The sequence below is a fragment of the Desmodus rotundus genome, chromosome 6 (assembly GCF_022682495.2).
Source record: "Desmodus rotundus isolate HL8 chromosome 6, HLdesRot8A.1, whole genome shotgun sequence".
Lineage (NCBI taxonomy): Eukaryota > Metazoa > Chordata > Mammalia > Chiroptera > Phyllostomidae > Desmodus > Desmodus rotundus.
In genome coordinates, this window is record NC_071392.1 from 144,842,251 (window position 1) to 144,859,938 (window position 17,688).

The 17,688-nt window shown below is 49.6% G+C and overlaps 1 protein-coding gene across 2 annotated transcripts in view; it reads left to right on the forward strand.

Moving 5' to 3' along the window:
* CYFIP2 (cytoplasmic FMR1 interacting protein 2) overlaps positions 1-17,688 on the forward strand; it is a 104,358-nt gene that overhangs the window by 68,183 nt on the left and 18,487 nt on the right. For both annotated transcript variants that reach the window (XM_024577086.3, XM_024577087.4), the window contains exons 24-26: positions 6,911-7,054; positions 8,033-8,123; positions 9,203-9,333. In XM_024577086.3, coding sequence (XP_024432854.1) covers positions 6,911-7,054; positions 8,033-8,123; positions 9,203-9,333 — 366 coding nt within the window. The remainder of the gene's footprint in view (positions 1-6,910; positions 7,055-8,032; positions 8,124-9,202; positions 9,334-17,688) is intronic.

The window sequence follows — 17,688 nt, forward strand, 5'->3', positions numbered from 1 at the left end:
GGCAGTCAAACTCAATCTAATTCAGAGATAACCATTGGGCACATTTTGGTGCATTTTCGTGTGTTTTCTTATTTTACCCATGCCACAACTCTTTGAGATAGGCGCAAAGGGGGAAACTGAGGCTCAGGGGAATTAACTTGACCGTTATCACAAAGCGAGGTTGTGGCCAAGCCGTGCTCTCAGTCTAGTTTGGCTGGTCCCCAAAGCCAGAGTCTAGCTGGTCTTTGATGTACTTTCATCTGTCTTGTCCTGGTCTGTAGCCAACAGTAGGGAGCAATAGCTCTCTGCCTGGTGGGTTGCTTCTCCTGAGAGGTCGAGACAAAAAAAAAAATGGGAACAGGCAAGAAACTAAAAGACCCCAGAGAGAACTTAGCCACCTGAATGTAGTCGACTTAGAAGCAGGGAAAACATCAGACGTGTCTGGAAAAACAGTCAGCAAGCGCTTCGCTTTCTGGAATCATACCTACCTGAGCCTGAGAACTCTCACTCCAGGTTAGGGCTGACGTCAAGTGTAAAAACCTTTAACAGCTGGTTCAGTAGTCAAAATTAGTATATGAGTCAAAGCTGTAAAAGTACATTGTCTAAGTAATTATGTAGACTCTATCCTACAGCTGCCTTCCAGGTGATGCAGATTGCAGCACAAACCATTCCTTCAATTGCATCAGTAATTTCCTGGTAACTTTTCAGCCTTTAGGAAGTGTTGCTGTGGTCCTCTCTAGCTTCACGACGCCCCTAAGGCATGATTTGACCTCTGGGAAATTCGTCACACTCCTGCAGTACCTTCCCCACTAAGTCGTCGTCCTCATCCTCAGGAGGCATAACCAGGAGAATCTGCCTCGGCCCCACTGACACCCCCACCAGCGGCGCCACCGCTTTGCTGAGGCCACCCCTACTCATGTCTGCCTGGTCCCACTCCCAGGCTACCCCTTATTTACCCACCATCCAGAGTTCAGCAACTTGGGCAGTTGGTCCATCTGTCAGAGTGCCATCTTGGATTTCACCTCAGGCAAGTCACTGCACTTAGATTCCTCCTCCACCAAATGGGGATGCTTGCACCCACCGTCCCTGGTGTAGTAAGCTGATGATGACCCCCAAAGAGATCAGGTCCTGATCCCAGAACCTGGGAGTGTTACTTGATTTGGGGAATAGGGTTTTGCAGAATTGAGTAAGTAAAGGATCTTACCATAGGAAGATTATCCTGGATTACCTGGACGATCCTACATGCCATCACAAATGTCCTTATAAGAAGGAGGCAGAGGGAGGTTGCACTCCCGCAGATGAGAAGAGCAGATCTTAGCAGAGATGTTTGAAGACTGGAGTGATGCAGCCATGACCCAAAGAATGCTGGCTGCCACCAGAAGCTGGGAGATGCAAGAACTGATTCTTCTCTAGAATCTTTGGAAGAAGAGTGGCCCTGCTGACCTGATGTCGGCCCAGGGATACTGGTTTTGGATTTTGGATTCTAGAACTACGAGAGAATAAATTTCTGTTGTTGTAAGCCACCAGGCTTGCAGTAATTTGCTACCGCAGTCACAGAAAATGAAGGCACCTGGGTAGTTATGAAGGAATTATTAGGTGAAAACATTTGTAAACTGAGAGGCATTATACACATGGGTATAATCATTGTTATATTAGATTATTTTTTTAAAATGATGGCATTGGTTTCCTTCAAAACTTTAGTGTTAGAGTGTTGGTATGGGATCGCTGAACAGGAAGCCTTCTTTCCTGTTCTCCCTCTTGCCTTCTTCAAAGGACTTAATTCCTACAAGAAAGGAGGACATCATTTCTCGAGGTCTGTTCAGCAGTTGCCTAGAATCCTTCAGCGTCTCAGCTGAGAAGACCCACAAGGAGCCCAGCTGTTGGAGACCCAGCCCCAGAGCTCACGAGACATCAAGGAGGGACGGACAAATGTGTCAGCAGTTTTCCCTGTGCCCTAGCAATGGATTTGAACCTGGAGCTCAGGAGTTATCAGTCCTTTATTCGTCTCACTTTGTGATCTTTCTTGGTGTTGCTGTTTTATTCATTTGTCTGCAGTGATTTCAGAGTTGAGTTGCCACTCGCTCTCTGAACCTAATTAGAGAACTGTGTTTGCCGTTGGTGGGCTGATGGTATTCAAATTGCTCAAGGAACATGAGAGAAATTGTAACTAAAACAGGAAATTGGAAGCAGTTTTAATTCCTCTTGGGATCTCTGAAAACAGCAATTGTGATTCCAGGAAGCAGAGATGCAAAGTGCTTGCAAATTCAGTTTGCCAAGTAAATAGCTCTTACTGTTTAGGATGGCTTGCCCTGTTTACCATCTAGTGAAAGACAGAGGCCTTATAACTAAAAGCCTTATACCCCACTTAAAAATTGTTTGAACAGTAGCTTTTATGTTATGTATGCTATATCACAATTTTTTTAAAGGTCCATTTACAGATAATATAGTGCCCAGGACCTGCCAGATCTAATTCACTATATTTTTTCCCTCTCCTTTAAATACTATTTTGCCTTTTAAAAATAAAATAAAAGGAGAGGGGAAGCAAATATATGTCACATTAATAAGATGGCTCTAATTCCTGAATCAGAATTGTCTATCTCTTAAGATCTCATAAAATTATCTCTTTTGTGGATTGTGGATTGTGCTGGCTTGTTTATCTTGACTTTAAAAGTGAGCCATCCTAAACCTAATTCATCTCTAAGACAGGCCCCTGGGTTGTAACCTGAGTCAATTAGCGGGATTGGTTCAGTATAAGAGATTTGTAGCAAGTTTCCAATGTCTCAAGTCATGTTGCATTCCTGTTTTTCTTTGCCCAACCTCAGAAAATGCCCAGGCTCCCATATTCGCACATTTTCTCAATAGGGCCCAGCCTCCTGTTGAGCCAGCAGGTCAGACGGGTGCCCTCCGGGGGTGTGCACGCACGGACTTTTGAGCATGGACGGGTGTTTCTTCTTGCATGGGTGTGGTGTCTTTGCCGGGTTGGGAGTGAGGGGTGCTTGTTCACTGAGAAGGATTTTAATTCTGCTCAATTCATGCTGGTCCTTGCTGAGCTTGGGTCATCAGCTGAGGCTTAAACTTCTGGTCCTGACCAGAATCCAAGACTGATGTAGGAACATCAACAAGAAGCTGCCTGTGTGCATTGAGCAGACTCATAGGGGGGAATTTTTGAACCTTTGTGTGTGGTAAAGCAGTTCCAAAGTTATTCTCCTCTGTCTAGAACTGGGGAGGGTTGTTGAACCCTATGTATATATTTCACTTGTGCTTGCCTGGAAGTGCTGAGGGAAACCTGGTACTAGAAGCTCCTTGGGTGGGAGTGAGGGTTAAGAAGACTCTAGGAGGGAGGAGCATCCCCGGAGATCTCACTGACGCTCACACCTCTGCAGGGAGTGTTAACCACAGCTCCTCCAGCCCCCCACCCCAGGCAGGCTCCCTTCTTTCCCAGCCTCCCCTCAAACAGCCTGCCACAGAGAGAGCCTCTACCCAGCAGGCTCTTATTGGACAGCTCCCATCTTTGTAATGTTGTAACTATTAAGCAAAATCTGCATTTTGGGTGCATTTCATCAGCTGGTCGCAGTTCTGCCTTCTGTCACATTCCCGTGTGGGACATCCACAGTGTTGTGCAGAAGTGCACCTCACGAATGCATCTCTCTCACGTGCAGAGTGCCGTGACCGCTGGGGGAAATTTGACCCGGAAGCTGTATTTTCCTAGTCTTTAGTTACCAAGTGATCAAACGAAGCAGCAGGAGTGGCTGTTATTGCAAAGGGTGCTTCCAGCGTGTCAGGCACGGTGCTCAGTGTTTCATACCTGTTATCTCATTCAAACCTCCCAACAGCTCTACTGCAGCTGGTATTGTCTTCACTGAGGGGAAACCAAGGCTGAGAGAGGTTAAGTACTTTGCTTAAGGTCATCAGGCTAGTAAACTTATGGGCCTGGAATTTGAACTCAGGTGAGCCCACCCCAGTTTACAACTATAGCCTCAGGCAAAGGAGAAAAAGAAGTCGTAGAATCACAGAATAAAATAAAGTAGCTGATTAGTTTTTGCCTCCTCCAGGGATATGCACTGAAAAGCCCCCTTCTGCTCATAGGTGCCTTTTATAGGTTATTTGAAAGGGGATGAAGGGGAAGTGCTCAGAGCTTCACTGGGTTCAGAGGAGAGGCCTGGAGAGTGTGGTGTGGGTGGGGGGATGCAAGGCCGGGGGGGGGGGGGGGGGTGGATGGCAGCCCACCTACTGGGAGTGCCCCTTGGGCCTGTGAGCAGAGCCAGGTCATCCATCATTCCTTCGTGCCTATGCAGGCTCAAGCTGCAGCCCTCTTCTGGAGAAAATTAAAATGAGGTTTTCATTTTTTAATCTTTGAAAATAAATGCCAGGAAGTAAATTAGGCTATGGTGTGGCCCAGTGGGTTTTTTAATTTACTTTTATGGTGACCTATAACCGTATATAGTAAAATGCACTTAGCTCTGGCTGGTATAACAAGAATACCACCCACCGAATGGCTTAAATCACATTTCTATATTGCCTAGAGGCTGGGAAGTCTAAGGTCAAGGTGCCAGCAGATCTGGTGGTAGGTGGAAGCCCACTTTCTCATTTGCAGATGGCCTCCATCTCATTGTATTTCCACATGCTGGGGGATCGGTGGGGGCGGGGGGAAGCTCTGGAGTCTCTTCTTACAAGGGCACTCATCCCATTCATGAGGGCCTCACCCTCATGACTTAATGACCTCCCAGAGGTCCCACATACAGGGGTTGGGATTTCAATAACCTGACCCAGTCCATAAATGCACAGATCACGCGGGCGCCTTTAGTTTCGCGAGTTTTGACAAATGCATACAGCTGCATAGTCAACAACCCAAGCAACTGTAGGGCATATCCATGCTGCAGAAAGTTCTCTCATGCCCCTGGCTAGTCATCTTCTCCCCCCTCCAGCAGTGAGCCAGGGTTGGCTTGGTGTTTGCTGTATACTCCTCGTCCCTAACTGTAGGAACAGGAGAACAGCACCAGAGCTGAGGTGCGTGCACTCACGGAGGAGAGTGAGCCCCCCACCCCTTTGTGCTCCAGTGCCCCACTCACCTCACCCTGCACCCAGCCCTGTCTGGCTGGGTGGCCTGTTACACAGACACCAAAATGGTTTGCTGCACTCCCGGGAAATGACGTGGCCTGGCCCCAGCGGTAGCTAGCTCAATCTCAACGACTCACAGACTTCCAGGGTTTGCTGAACATCAACTTCAGTGAGCATTGTACTTTTAAGTTAGTTGTATTTCCGTCCCTACATAAACCATTCCTGCCCCATGACACTTAGGAACCCGTAAGAACCTCATAAAAGGTACCTGTCCGCCCGGTTCAGGCAGAGTTTGCTGTGAAGGCACATTGGTGTTGAGGGCGGAGCCTGCTGCGTCACAGTCTGAGCCCCCCACCCCCCACGCATAGGTATCAGCTCACCAAGCAGGTATCCTTCAGCCTGCCTGACAAGTGGGTGTTCCGATTGTGGTCTTCGCGTGTCCTTGTTATTAGACGACACTCTGTGGTGTTTGTTTCATAAAGTTTAGAAGCGCTCCTCTATACAAAAACATACTTAGTGCAAAACGTCGGCTGAGCATAATTAAATCCTCCCTCGATGGCTCCAGAGGGAGTTGAGAATCTCGCAGTCCTCCGAAAGCTCCATTACAGTTCCTGTTTCATTCACACAGGGTTTCTCATTAGCCTACTAACAGAATCCCAGCAAGTAGAACTTCCGGTGTGGCCTTCCGGTGTTCGCACCATTTGCATTCAAGTGTTTTATAATTCCAGGTAGGGAGACTATGCTCAGCAGTAAGCTTTGAAGTGAAGCCTTATCTAAAAAAAATGAGTTATAATAGGATTCAGTTCCAGAGTCCAGCATTGTTAAACAGAGGTTAAGAACGTGGGCTTTGGAATCTGACCTCCCTGGGTGCAGATCAGGGCTCTGTTACCTAGGAAGTGTGTGACCTTGAGCAAGCTACTTACCACCCTGAGTCTCAGGCTCCTCACCTGTGAAATGGGGCCAAGACTCCAGGTGGTTGTTGTGTGGATTACATGAGAACGCACAGGGCAAAGGCTTCATGGGGCCAAGTATAAGGGGCTCTTTAAGTGTCAGCATTTCAGAACAAAGTCAGAGACGACTTCAGTAACCAAGTCAGAGCAATTTAGGGACCTATATTTTAGGGTCATATAGTCTCAGACAGAGATCTTAAAGAGATCCCTCTCCTTCATTGGGAGACCTTGTGGGGGTTCCAAGGATGACGGAGGTGGCCAGTCAGAGGCCAGGGCCCTGAGCCCCCAACCAGCGCCCAGACAGAGCAGCTGTGCTTTGTCCGTCTCACATATTAGTTCCTGGGACATCTTTCCTGTAGACTGCTACCCCCGGTTCAACCCATCCCCTCATTTCATAGAGGAGGACACTGGTCTCCCCATGCACTCAGCAGAGGTCTCCTGACTCCCCGGCCTGTTCTCCCACGACCCCACCCCGGTATGGATGGAGACAACTAGAGGGAGAAGAAAAAAGACCGTGTCGAATCAGCTGTTGCTTTTTCATGTGATTCTTCTAGCCAGTTTCTAGAACCAAAAATTCCTCTAGAGAAAAAAATCATGTTTTACCCCCACCCGTGGCTCAGTGTGTAAAAGTCCTGGTTTGTGTGTGCACAGCCGTGGGTAGCAGGAGTCTCTGTAAAAAAGACATTTGCCTGGAAGTTCTCTCTCCTCTTCCACCGGGGAACCCACTGCTCTGTCTAGTGGCCTTTGCTCCATCCTGTGGCCACTGACCCCCCCTCTCTCCATGGCCAGCATCTTGCCAGCATATGCCCAGGGGTCCCCAGTGAGAGTGCGCAGGTAACGTCAGGTTTCCATCCTTTCTGTCAGGGAAACATCTCCCACAGGACCTTCTCAGCTGCTTATTTCGCACATCCTCTGTTTTCCAGCCTCTCAACATCGCCTACAGCCACATCTACAGCTCCTACAGGAACTTCGTGGGGCCCCCTCACTTCAAGACCATCTGCAGGCTGCTGGGCTACCAGGGCATCGCCGTGGTCATGGAGGAGCTGCTGAAGATCGTCAAGAGCTTGGTAAGGACGGGCCGCCGTGGGGCCTGGGACGTGCCCAAGTGGGGTTGATAGGAATGAGATCTGCTGTCACTTCTTACCTGGCCTGAGAATTCAAGACACTTCAGCTATGTCTGCAGGAATCACCCAGAGTCCTTTGCCCTTATCCCTTGGTGCCTGTGACCTGTCGCTCTGTATGTCAAACAGGAAAGTGTGACCATTGATTAAAGATGTCTGGACACAGGAGGGATCAAGGTGCTCTGGGGTTTTCACGCCTAAATAAGAGAGTGCGCCTCAGTCCCCACAGCTCCCTGGCCCCACTGCATTTGAGCTCTTAGTCTGGATCCCATGGAGACACCCCAACCCCAGGAAGGACACCGGGCCTAGAAACTGCCCCCTTAAAGTCTGTAAGCCCAGTGGAGTAATGAGAAAGCTCCCTTTGCTGTCTTACAAAGACCCGTTTTCCCTGAGAACGGGCACCGGGGCGGCCCCCATCGTAGGGGAGAACCTGCGCCATCCTATCAGAGCGCAGACCCTGGCTGTGTGTGTCAGCTCAGCTGCTCTAACACATACAGCACAGACTAGGGGCTTCAACGATGTGCGCATTGCTCACAGTTCTGGAGGCTGGACGTCCAAGGTCGGGGCGAGCGTGGTTGGGTTCTGGTGAGGGCCCCCTCCCAGGCCACAGGTGGCTGCCTTCTGGCCACGTCCTCACATGGCAGAGAGACAGTATCTCTCTCGTTTCTCTTCTTACAACGGCACTGGTCCCACCCCAAGGGCTCCACCCTCATGACTGATCACATCCCGAAGGCCCCACCTCCTACCATCACACTGGGGATTAGGGTTTCAGCACAGGAATTTTCAGGGGACACGTTCAGTCCATCGCCCTTACCCCCAGGTTTCAGCAGAACCCCCGTGTACCTCAGTGGCCGAGCGTTGGGCCCGAAGATGCACCTGTGCAGCAGTGGGGGCTGGTTTCATCTTGTCCTCTTGCCTCCTCAGCTCCAAGGAACCATTCTCCAGTACGTGAAAACACTCATCGAGGTGATGCCCAAGATATGCCGCTTGCCCCGGCATGAGTATGGCTCCCCAGGTTGGTGTTGGGGAACCGGGGGCAGGGGTGGTGATAGGAAAATAATCCAAACCCCTCCTGTGGCAGGAGGGGCTCTGGCTACCCACCTTGGGGTGCTTGCTTCTTTAACAGTCCAGCAAGCTGGCAGAGCTCTGGGTTTGCATCCTCCCTCTGCCACTAGCTCCATAGGTAGCCTTGAACCCTGTCTAGTCCCTCTGGGCAGTAGTAGGGTCTTCCATCAGCCACAGTAAGTGATGCCTGCTGGGCCCGCCTCACAGGACCGCCGGGAAGTGTAAGAGGCCTGCAGACATGAGAGTGTTTAAATCACGTATTAGCCGGGTTTCCTCGTAAAGGTCCCCATTAGCTCATTGCCTCTGGGATTCCTTCCTCCATGTGCCCAGACGGAGGAGGCTGGTGCCCCAGGTGGCAATTCTAAGGTGAGTCAGGAAACAGGAATTTGCCATTCAAACTCTACGCAGAGAAATGATTCTTTCCTTCCCTCATAGTGGAGTAGGAACTCAGTGGGAGGCCTGGGGAATACGGAAAGATGGAGACCAAGAGTTTGGCACCTGGTGTTTTTTCTAAAACCTAGGATGCCAGGTGCTGGGGCAGTGGGATTCAGAAAGGGAAAAGGCTGGGGCCAAAAGCTCTGGTTTTCCATCTCAGCTGCCCCGCATGCTAAGCTGTGTGACTCTGGGCATGCCACTTACCCTCTCTGAGCCTCATCTGAAAACCAGTGTATTTGTGCCTAGTTTATGGTGGTGTTATGAGTATTAAAGGAGGTACTGCAGATAAAGTCCTTACACGGTATCTAACACTGATAAATAAATGTTAATTCCTGTCCTTATTAGGAATTGGGGTGACTTTTTGGAGAGACTGCGGAAGACCCAGGGCTACTCATTCTGTGTGTGTGTGTGTGTGTGTGTGTTTTGTTCTAAAAACATGTCAGAACTGGATGCCCGATTTTCTCTAGTACTCAGCCTGAGCTTTGAGTTGGCTTTTTGCTGTCCCTGAGTCAGGTGTAGGGCTGCCGCTCAGCTTCCCGTTAACCTGGCTGAGCTGTTTCAACCTCCCACTGACTGTCCTCCTTCCTCCTCCAGGCATCCTGGAGTTCTTCCACCACCAGCTGAAAGACATCATTGAGTACGCAGAGCTCAAAACAGATGTGTTCCAGAGCCTGAGGGAAGTGGGCAATGCCATCCTCTTCTGCCTGCTTATAGAGCAAGCTCTGGTGAGTCCTGAGCCCAGAGGGCAGCGTCCCAGCCTGGGAGGGAACCCCTAGCCCAGCCAGACTTCCAAGGCCCCTGTACCGAGGCCCTGCAGCATGGATTCACATTCTGGCGGTGTGGGGTTCACGCCCCTCCTGCATCCCGTTGAGACACCTGCAGCCCTATGAATGCTAGAAGGAACTCAGGTCCCACCCTGCCCATCTTCCCTAGAGGCAGGACCTTGGTCATCTGGGAGTCTTCATTCTCCCGTCACTCATTAAACAGATGATGACTCCTTGGCTGCTGCAGACCAGTCCCTGCCTTGTGTCCTGGACAGTAGCAGGGAGACCTGTGCTGACCAGTATTTACACAGAAGTATGTATGTGTTCACAGTCATAGTCAGTGCCGCATGGGATGAGTGCGAGTTTTAATGGCAACGTAGAACCGAGGACCTGGTGTGGTCTTGGGGGTGAGGGAGGACTTCTCTGAGGAGGTGACCTGCAGAACGACCAGGAATTCACCTGGTAGAGAGTCAGGGACAAGTGTTCCGGCTGAGGGAAGAGCACGTAGTGTTATCTTCATTTGTTGTGATGGGAGACAGCGATTCTTCCCTACAGGGTAATTGGAGGCTGAAAGGAGATAATGCATGTCAAGAGTTTACAGTAAGAAGTCAGTAATTGGTGGGAGTTATCCACCCTCTCGGGACCACACAGAACAAGCCACTGTTTATCCCACGACTATTGGTCCACCTTTGTCTTTGCTGTCCTCAATGGCTGGTGTGCATAAGTGGGCCCAGCTCTCCCGGTGGCGTGGGGAAGCTGGTGCAGCTGGAGCTGCAGGAGGAAAGGGGGAGAGATGTCGCTGAGGGGATGCGTGCTCCTGAGGACCTGGTGGGAACATGGGCGTCCACTCCCACATTTGTCTCTCTGTACATGCATTTGGTGGACAGTGTGGGGAGCCTGCTCAAAGCCAGGTGCAGTTCTAGGTGGCGGGTAAATGGCCTGGCATGAGAGAGACAGATCATTACTGTTTTTACTCCAGAGAGGAGGCAATGGGGGAAGTAAATAACCAGAGATGGTGAATGCAGGCGGCGGTATGTACCATGAAGCAATCACCAGGGAAATAGGACAGACAGAGGGATGGGTGTCGGGACAGGATGGAGCTTGATGTGTTCAAGAGAAAGAAAGATCCCTGGCGTGAGCCTGAGTGACAAGGAGACAAGGTAGGAGCTGAGGTGGGAGAAACCGGTGGCCACAGTCCCCAGGCCATCGGAGCCTTGGGAGACAGAGTGAGGGGCTCTGATTTACTTCTTTTAAAGGCCTTTTGGCCATGGGGAGAAGAACTCACTGGAAGGTGAATGAAGGATGAGGCTATCTGCAGTTGTCCGGCCCAGGGACCACCTTGCAGGCAGGAGACACATGGAGAGGGGAGGGAAAGGGAGACTGAGGAAGGAGATGAAATGAAGGTAGAGACAGGTGAGGAGGAAGCCAGGATAGCAAGGGCTCAGAAAAAAAGCCAAAGAAAGTTCTTGCTCCCAGTTGTCTGGAAGCCAGCTCACTGTGTGCCTCAGGCCCCCCCCCCCCCCCCCCCCCCCCCCCCCCCGCACAGGAGGGACATGTAGTCACCGGAAGGTCTGAAGTACACAGTTTTGCTCTTCCTCCATAAGGAGTAATTGCCTCCCTGTTCCCCATTAGATGAGCTTTCGAGACAGCTAATGTTCCTCTTTACAATAACAGGTTTGTAACCTGGTTCAGGGTGCCTGGGTTGCCATGGCAATGTAGCCCTCAAAAGTCACAGGGATGAGATAACTAGGAAGCACAGCTCTGCTCAATGCCTCAGGAAGATGAGGAGATGCTCCAAAGCCACCAGGAGTGGAGGTTGGGGGAGGGTGGCTCAGCCTCAGGCCCTGGGTGTCTGCTATTAGTAGCTCCCGAGCATCAGCTAGGCTTCCCCTGTGCAGACCCTTACCAGGCTACAAGAAAATGGAACTTTTCCTCAGGCAGCCCTGCCTGGGCAAGCGCCTTGCACAGATCACTGACGACAGCAGAACACTCATACCAAAGACCTTCAGACCTGAGAGAGACCCCAATGGTGTATGGGCTCCAACCCCCCCTCATTCACAAGGGAGGAAATGGCAAGGGGGGGAGGGGGGAGCCCCTCCCCCAAGCTCACATTGCAGCAGAGGTGGAAGAACTGAGGCCTAGGTTTTCAGAGTTGGGCCGGCCCATAGCGGAGATCAGGGCTCCCCAGAGCTGTGCCCTCTGCTTTCTGCGCAGACAACTGGGGAAATCTCCAAGCTAAGACACACTTTCTGAGATTAGAACGAGGCATGAAGGAGCTTTCTGGAGTTTTTTACTTTATGAAGCTGAAATTACATAATTACTTAAATGACACATCAATTGTTCTCATTAAAGAGGGGAACTAACAGCCAAAGAAAGGAAGGAGAGGGGGGGAAGAAAGGGAAAGGGAAGGGAGGGGAGAGGAGAGGTACTAAAGCAGCTTTGTACATACCAGCATTAAAAAAATGGTGTGAGTCATAATATTGAGTGGAAAAAAGCTCGTCCCAGGACAAGACACACGTTATGAGGCCACACACGTAGCTTGTCTTCTGATGAACAGAAGTTTCTAAGGTTTCGTGTATTAATCTCTTTTCCCGTATGGCTGGTGCTCTTGTGAGTTATTTTAAAAGTCTTCCCTAGCCCTGGCTGGTGTGGCTCAATGGATTGAGTGCCAGCCTGAGAACCAAAGAGTCACTGGTTCAGTTCCCAGTCAGGGCACATGCCTGGGTTGCAGGTCAGGTCCCCAGTGGGGGGTGCAAGAGAGGCAACCACACATTAATGTTTCTCTCCCTCTCTTTCTCCCTCCCTTTCCCTCTGTCTAAAACTAAATAAATAAAGTCTTTAAAAAAAAGTAAAAATTATTCCCTAAAGTCATAAACATATGTTTTCTTCTAAAATTTTTAGAGTTTAGCCTTTCAAGGAGTAACAGGCCTTTCAGTGTATTATGTATCTGGAATTGATGTCTGTGTTTAGTGGGAGGTAGAAAGCCAATTTCATTTCTTGCCAAGTTCCAGCACCACTGATTGGAAAGACCTTCTCGTCCCCACTCTGCACTGGTCGTCTGTGTCTGTCGTTAACAGGTGGTCACAAAGGGTCTGGTTGTGCACGCTCTTAAATATATTTGAGTCTAATCTGAAATGAGGCATTTCTTTAAGTACCTGTTTATAAGTCTGTTATGCTTTTAATGGGAATTCCGTTATTAATGACTAGTACTTTCTCTAGTGTCTTTTATCCCAAGAAATCATAAAGTGGTCCTTAGGGAAATATTCCACAGTCACCATGATTTTACTCAAACTTTTTGTGGTTTTCCAGCACATAGCTTGTTACACAGACACACACCAGGAGAGGGTCCAGTCCATTCACGGGAGCGAGGGAGGCCTGAGTCCCAGGGGAGGAGACAGCTCTTCCACATCTGCCTTTTACTGAGGGGCCTGTCACCAGCCCAGGACTGGAGATGTTTCCTGCCTTTGGTCCGGTTGTTTATCTCTTCTCTCCTCTTCACAGTCAAGTGGGCCACAGCCACACTCTGGTCAGTCCTGAGAGCATCGCTTCTCTTTCAGGCGGGGAGGAGAGTCTGGCCCAGACTCACAGAACTGAATGTTGGTCAGATCTGGAAAAACCATCAGAGACTATGCAGGACAGGTGTCTCAACCTCGGCACCACTGACATTTTGGGCCAGACAGCCCTTTGTTGTAGGACCCGCCCTGTGCATTCTAGGACCTTGGGTAGCATCTCTGGGGTCCCACTAGATGCCCACTGGGAGCACCCTCCCTGATTGTGACAACTACAAAGGTCTCCAGATAATGCCTAGTATTCTTTTGGAAGACGAAGCCCCTCCCCCTGTTGACAGCCACCAGTCTAGTGCAAGCCCCCATCTCGCAGAGTGGAAACTGAGGCCCCGAGAGGGAGACGACCTTCCCGACAGTACTAGGGCGGGAGTTGGGCGAGAACCAGGACGCTTTCGGATGTCATTCTTGGGGGCAGAGGGCTGCTCCACCAGCTGTGCAGATTGCTGTGTTGGTTTTTGTTTTAGTTCCTGCTTTACCTCTGGCCCCTTATTCTCCAGCTTCTACTTTATAGTCCCTTTTCTTTCATTCTGTTTTTCTTATTGTGTAACTGATATAAATTCACTGCTAGAAAATCCGAAGAAGCAGAAAGAAGAAGACACAAACCACATCACCACACTTGATTACTATTGTTCACATTCCAAAGGATGCCTCCCTGATGATGTTATGTTTCACCATGTAATTTTCCTCGTATACATGTTTTTACTTTGTTTGGTCATAAAAGTCACATTCACCAAGCTAAGAAGTGCAGTCAGGGTGGACAGTCCCTGGTCTAGAAGCAGTCTCCTTGAACTTGTGCTTCCAAAGCTCAGTCACCAGTGTGTGGTTGCCACAGTTCTTGCTGTACCCGCACACGACTGGTCCTTTTACTTACAGAATATTTTTATTTAAATCAGTTTACTTCTTCACTTCAACTTATTTCAATAGGAGACTTTATATCACTTCCATTGAAAACACCTCATGATCTCTTACCACCTTTAGAAAGCAAACAGAATAATAAATTCAATCAACATAAGGCAGGGTAGGGTCCGTCCAGCTGCTGCCCGCCCAGGCCTCTACACCTGAGGCCTGCTCCTTCTCTCTGTTCAAAACAGATCAGGGAATGTCAGAGAGGTAGTCGGATGTGCTGTGAGGATGCAAATGGAGACTTTCTCACTCAAGTTGTCAGAAAGATCCGTAGGGGCCTGAAAAGGGAGGAACTAGCTCACCGCAGGACCCACTGTTGCGAAACACCCTTTCCCTGCACCCCCAGTGTACACGCTTTGGGACCTGCCAACGTTGGAATGCACTTGGGCGAGGGGCCTCCTTGCAGGCCAGTTTCTTGGCTGTAGAGCTTTCCTAGTTGACCAAACCTGATTCGGATCCAGAATAATAATTCTTTCTCCCCTTGACAGTTCGGCAGTGGGGAGGGAGGAGCGGGTGGAGGTGAGACTTAACAATATATAGCATTATACAGTGAGGCAAGAGGAGCAGGGGAAGACCACACACACAGAGAGCTAGATAAGATTAAATTACTGATTTATTTAGCCAGGGCTACAGAGAGCTCCTGGAAGGGGGGCCACAGAGCAGGGACACGGAACATACCACAGCTGAGCTTCCCACGGTACCTGGACCCCAGCTGAGGGGCTGGAAGCTACAGCTCGTTCATTCTGTACAACGGAGGGTCATGGGGGACGGTGGGAGGCCTAATTTCTCCCTGCTCCACAGGCCCCGTATCCTTGGGGCTTAACACCAGTAAGCAGGAAACGCATACACTGACCATCTATGTGCCTCCATATAAGGGAATGTTTAAACCGGACCGCTGGGCACTCTGGCTAGGCCCCACCCCCCTCCGTGCCTTTGCTGCCAGAAAACCAGGGGGGGTTCCTGTGGGGGCTACACCTCCAGTTTGCCAGCTCATTTCTCTGCACTCACTTGACAAAGAGAAAACCGCATGACATTCCCATCAGTGTTATTTGTCTTTTTGTTGCCTCCAAACTCAGAGCAAAATGTTATTTAAGAAATACTGCTCTGAGATTGCTTTGATGATTACCTTGAGGAAATTAGTCAAAAAAATGCTACACTGTTTTTCACCCAGAAACAGAGCTGAAAGGTAGAGTCTATTGTTCTACATGAATCTGGGACGCCGAGGGTCACATCGCCCCTGTTTTTAAAAAATATGTATTTTGAATGTTTGTGGTATCTGTTAGCCAAGAGATATCAGTCCCCAGTTAACTTCAAGGACTAAGTTGGGAGCATGAGGTTTTGTGGTATTTGATGGTCTATCAGTTTTAAATTAAGTGCAACAGAAAAGGACATTTTTAAAGAGTGAAAGCCGTGCCCAGATGAAATACTCATCCCTTGGAGAATTTTGATGTGGGTTCCTTACAATAAAATATGCTTGCATTCTGACCGAAAACCTTTTCACTTCTACTTGCTCTGTTGGCAAAGAGCAATTTTACGTGAGGTCTTGGTCCTTATTAATCATCGAATGGCTTCTTTGCTCATAACCATAATACATTCATTGGCGGTCGTCCTAAGCAGTGGGGGTAATAAGCATTACTGGGGCACTTGGTAGGTGCAGAAGCTTTAGAAAACTCATCGTGGTTGGATCCCAATTCCAAAAAAAAAGAACTATCGCCCTGACTGGTGTCACTCAGTGGGTTGGGCTCCATCCCACAGACCCAAATGACTTGAGAGAGAGGGAGAAACTTCGATTTGTTGCTCTGCCTATTTATGCATTCATTGGTTGATTCTTGTATGTGCCCTGACCAGGGATCGAACCCACAACCTTGGCATGTCAGGACAACACTCCAACCAACTGGGATATCTGGCCAGGACAAGAGTCTTTTTAATGTTGTGATCACTGAGGATGTCCTTGTTTTTAGAAGTTGCGTGCTGACGTGTTCAAGGCCGAGTAATGCAGTAGCTTTAACTCCATTTGCAGTGATTCAGTAAAATGCATAGTCAAAGCGGATATGGTAAAATGTTCTCTGTGGCTCCACATCGAGGGCCTCAGGACGTTCCTTGTTCTTTCAAGTGTTTTATTTGTTTAACATGTTTCATAACACAAGCTTGAGGCAGAAGAAGGGAAACCTCACCGTGGCATCTGAGAAGTTCAGAAAAGGCCTCTGTGCACACAGAGTCACAACGTGAAGGAGGAAGAAAAGTTAGGAAGGCTTCTTGTTCTTTCCAGTTATGTCCGCTAGTGGGTAGCTTTATTCTTGGTAACACATGCCCTTCGGTACTTCTGGCTGGATTTTAAATTTATAGAGCCATCTGCCAGTGCCAAACCCAGCCACGACTCTCATGCTGCCCCATCTACTTGAGCCAGGGAAGCTGGCCAGTCCACGTTAGAAAGAGGCCACGTGGGCCACGTGAGAGGCCCTAAGAGAACACCCAGAACACCACTGCCAGCTGCCCTCCTCCCGTGGATTTGGTGGGAGGCTTTGCTGCTTCCACAACTCTTAGAGAGAGAAAAATAATAATTTTGAGCTCAGTTGAGGGCTCAGTTTATGAGGAATGTTTCAAAACCAGATTCTCTGAGGGTTGCTGTCTTTCCAGTCTTGCTAAGTGTGGAAGTGACTAGCAGGTAAAGCATTAGGGGATAAGATGGCAGGGCTGATTCTCCACGTAGCAGCAAAAGGATCTCCACACTGTTACAAACCCAATCATGTGACTGTCCTGCTCAAAACGGACTTAAAATTCTAACTCCTGCCTTTGATCCACCAGGCCCGGAGAATTCGGCCATGCCTACTTCTCCAAGTCTGGGTGACATTGTTTGGTCATCTCTACTGGAGGCCATCCCTTTCCCCCCGAATAAACACAAACCCTGGAAAGATGGCATCCTTATCGCCAATGAAGGCAGAGTGTGCTGAGACCCCTGGACACTGCCTGGCGTCCTGACTCTCTAGTGCTGGCGTTTGTCCTGCTCTGGCACCTGGGAAGCAGTTGAAATGCCCACCCCTGTTGGCTGGGCTGTGTGGACAGCAAGGCGGCAGAGCGAGGCATAGGACACTACCTGGATATCGTTAACCCGTCAGCTGTTTTGGTTACAAGGCAGCAGGATGGAAGGAAGACCAGGGGCCTTTGTTCCAATCACAACTCAGACTTAATTCCTTTTTTTTTTCCAGTCCATGAATCTGCTGATTTCACGTTTCAGTGACTTGCAATGAACACAGTTCCCTGGGGCCTTCGCCTTTGCACTGGCCACACGGCAGGCCCAGTGTCTCCCTCCCCACACCCAGCTTTTTGGGTGTGAGGTCCCGTGGTTCTGAAGGAGGTGCGTTGTGGGGACAGGGCCGCGGGGCCTGATGGCCAGTGAGGGAGTTCAGATGGTGACCATGCAGCAGGGTCTCGTCGGCCACTTAGAGGTTTAAAGTCGGCATTCCTGACCTGAGATTTACTGTGGGAACAGAGGGGAACCCTCACGCCTTTGTGCCTCTCAGGAAAGACCTATGTCCGGTCCAGGGCTGCACAACTCAGCAAGTGTTGCAGAATGAGAGAGCAAGGTAAGGCTGGTTCTAGGAAGGATGACTGCCCTGTGGGCCTGGTGGCCTGTACAGATCAGGCCAGAGAATCCTGTGAGGTCTCAGCTCCAGCCTGTCACCTGTTTCTTCATTTAATAAGAAGTACTGCTGTACTTATTTATATTTCACCTACATCCAGTAAATACGCGGCACGTCACAGTTACAAGTAATGGTGGCCCTAAGTCCAGAGACCATTACACAGAAGAAGAGCAAACAGGCACTGGGGGGCAAAGGAGAAGTCCAGG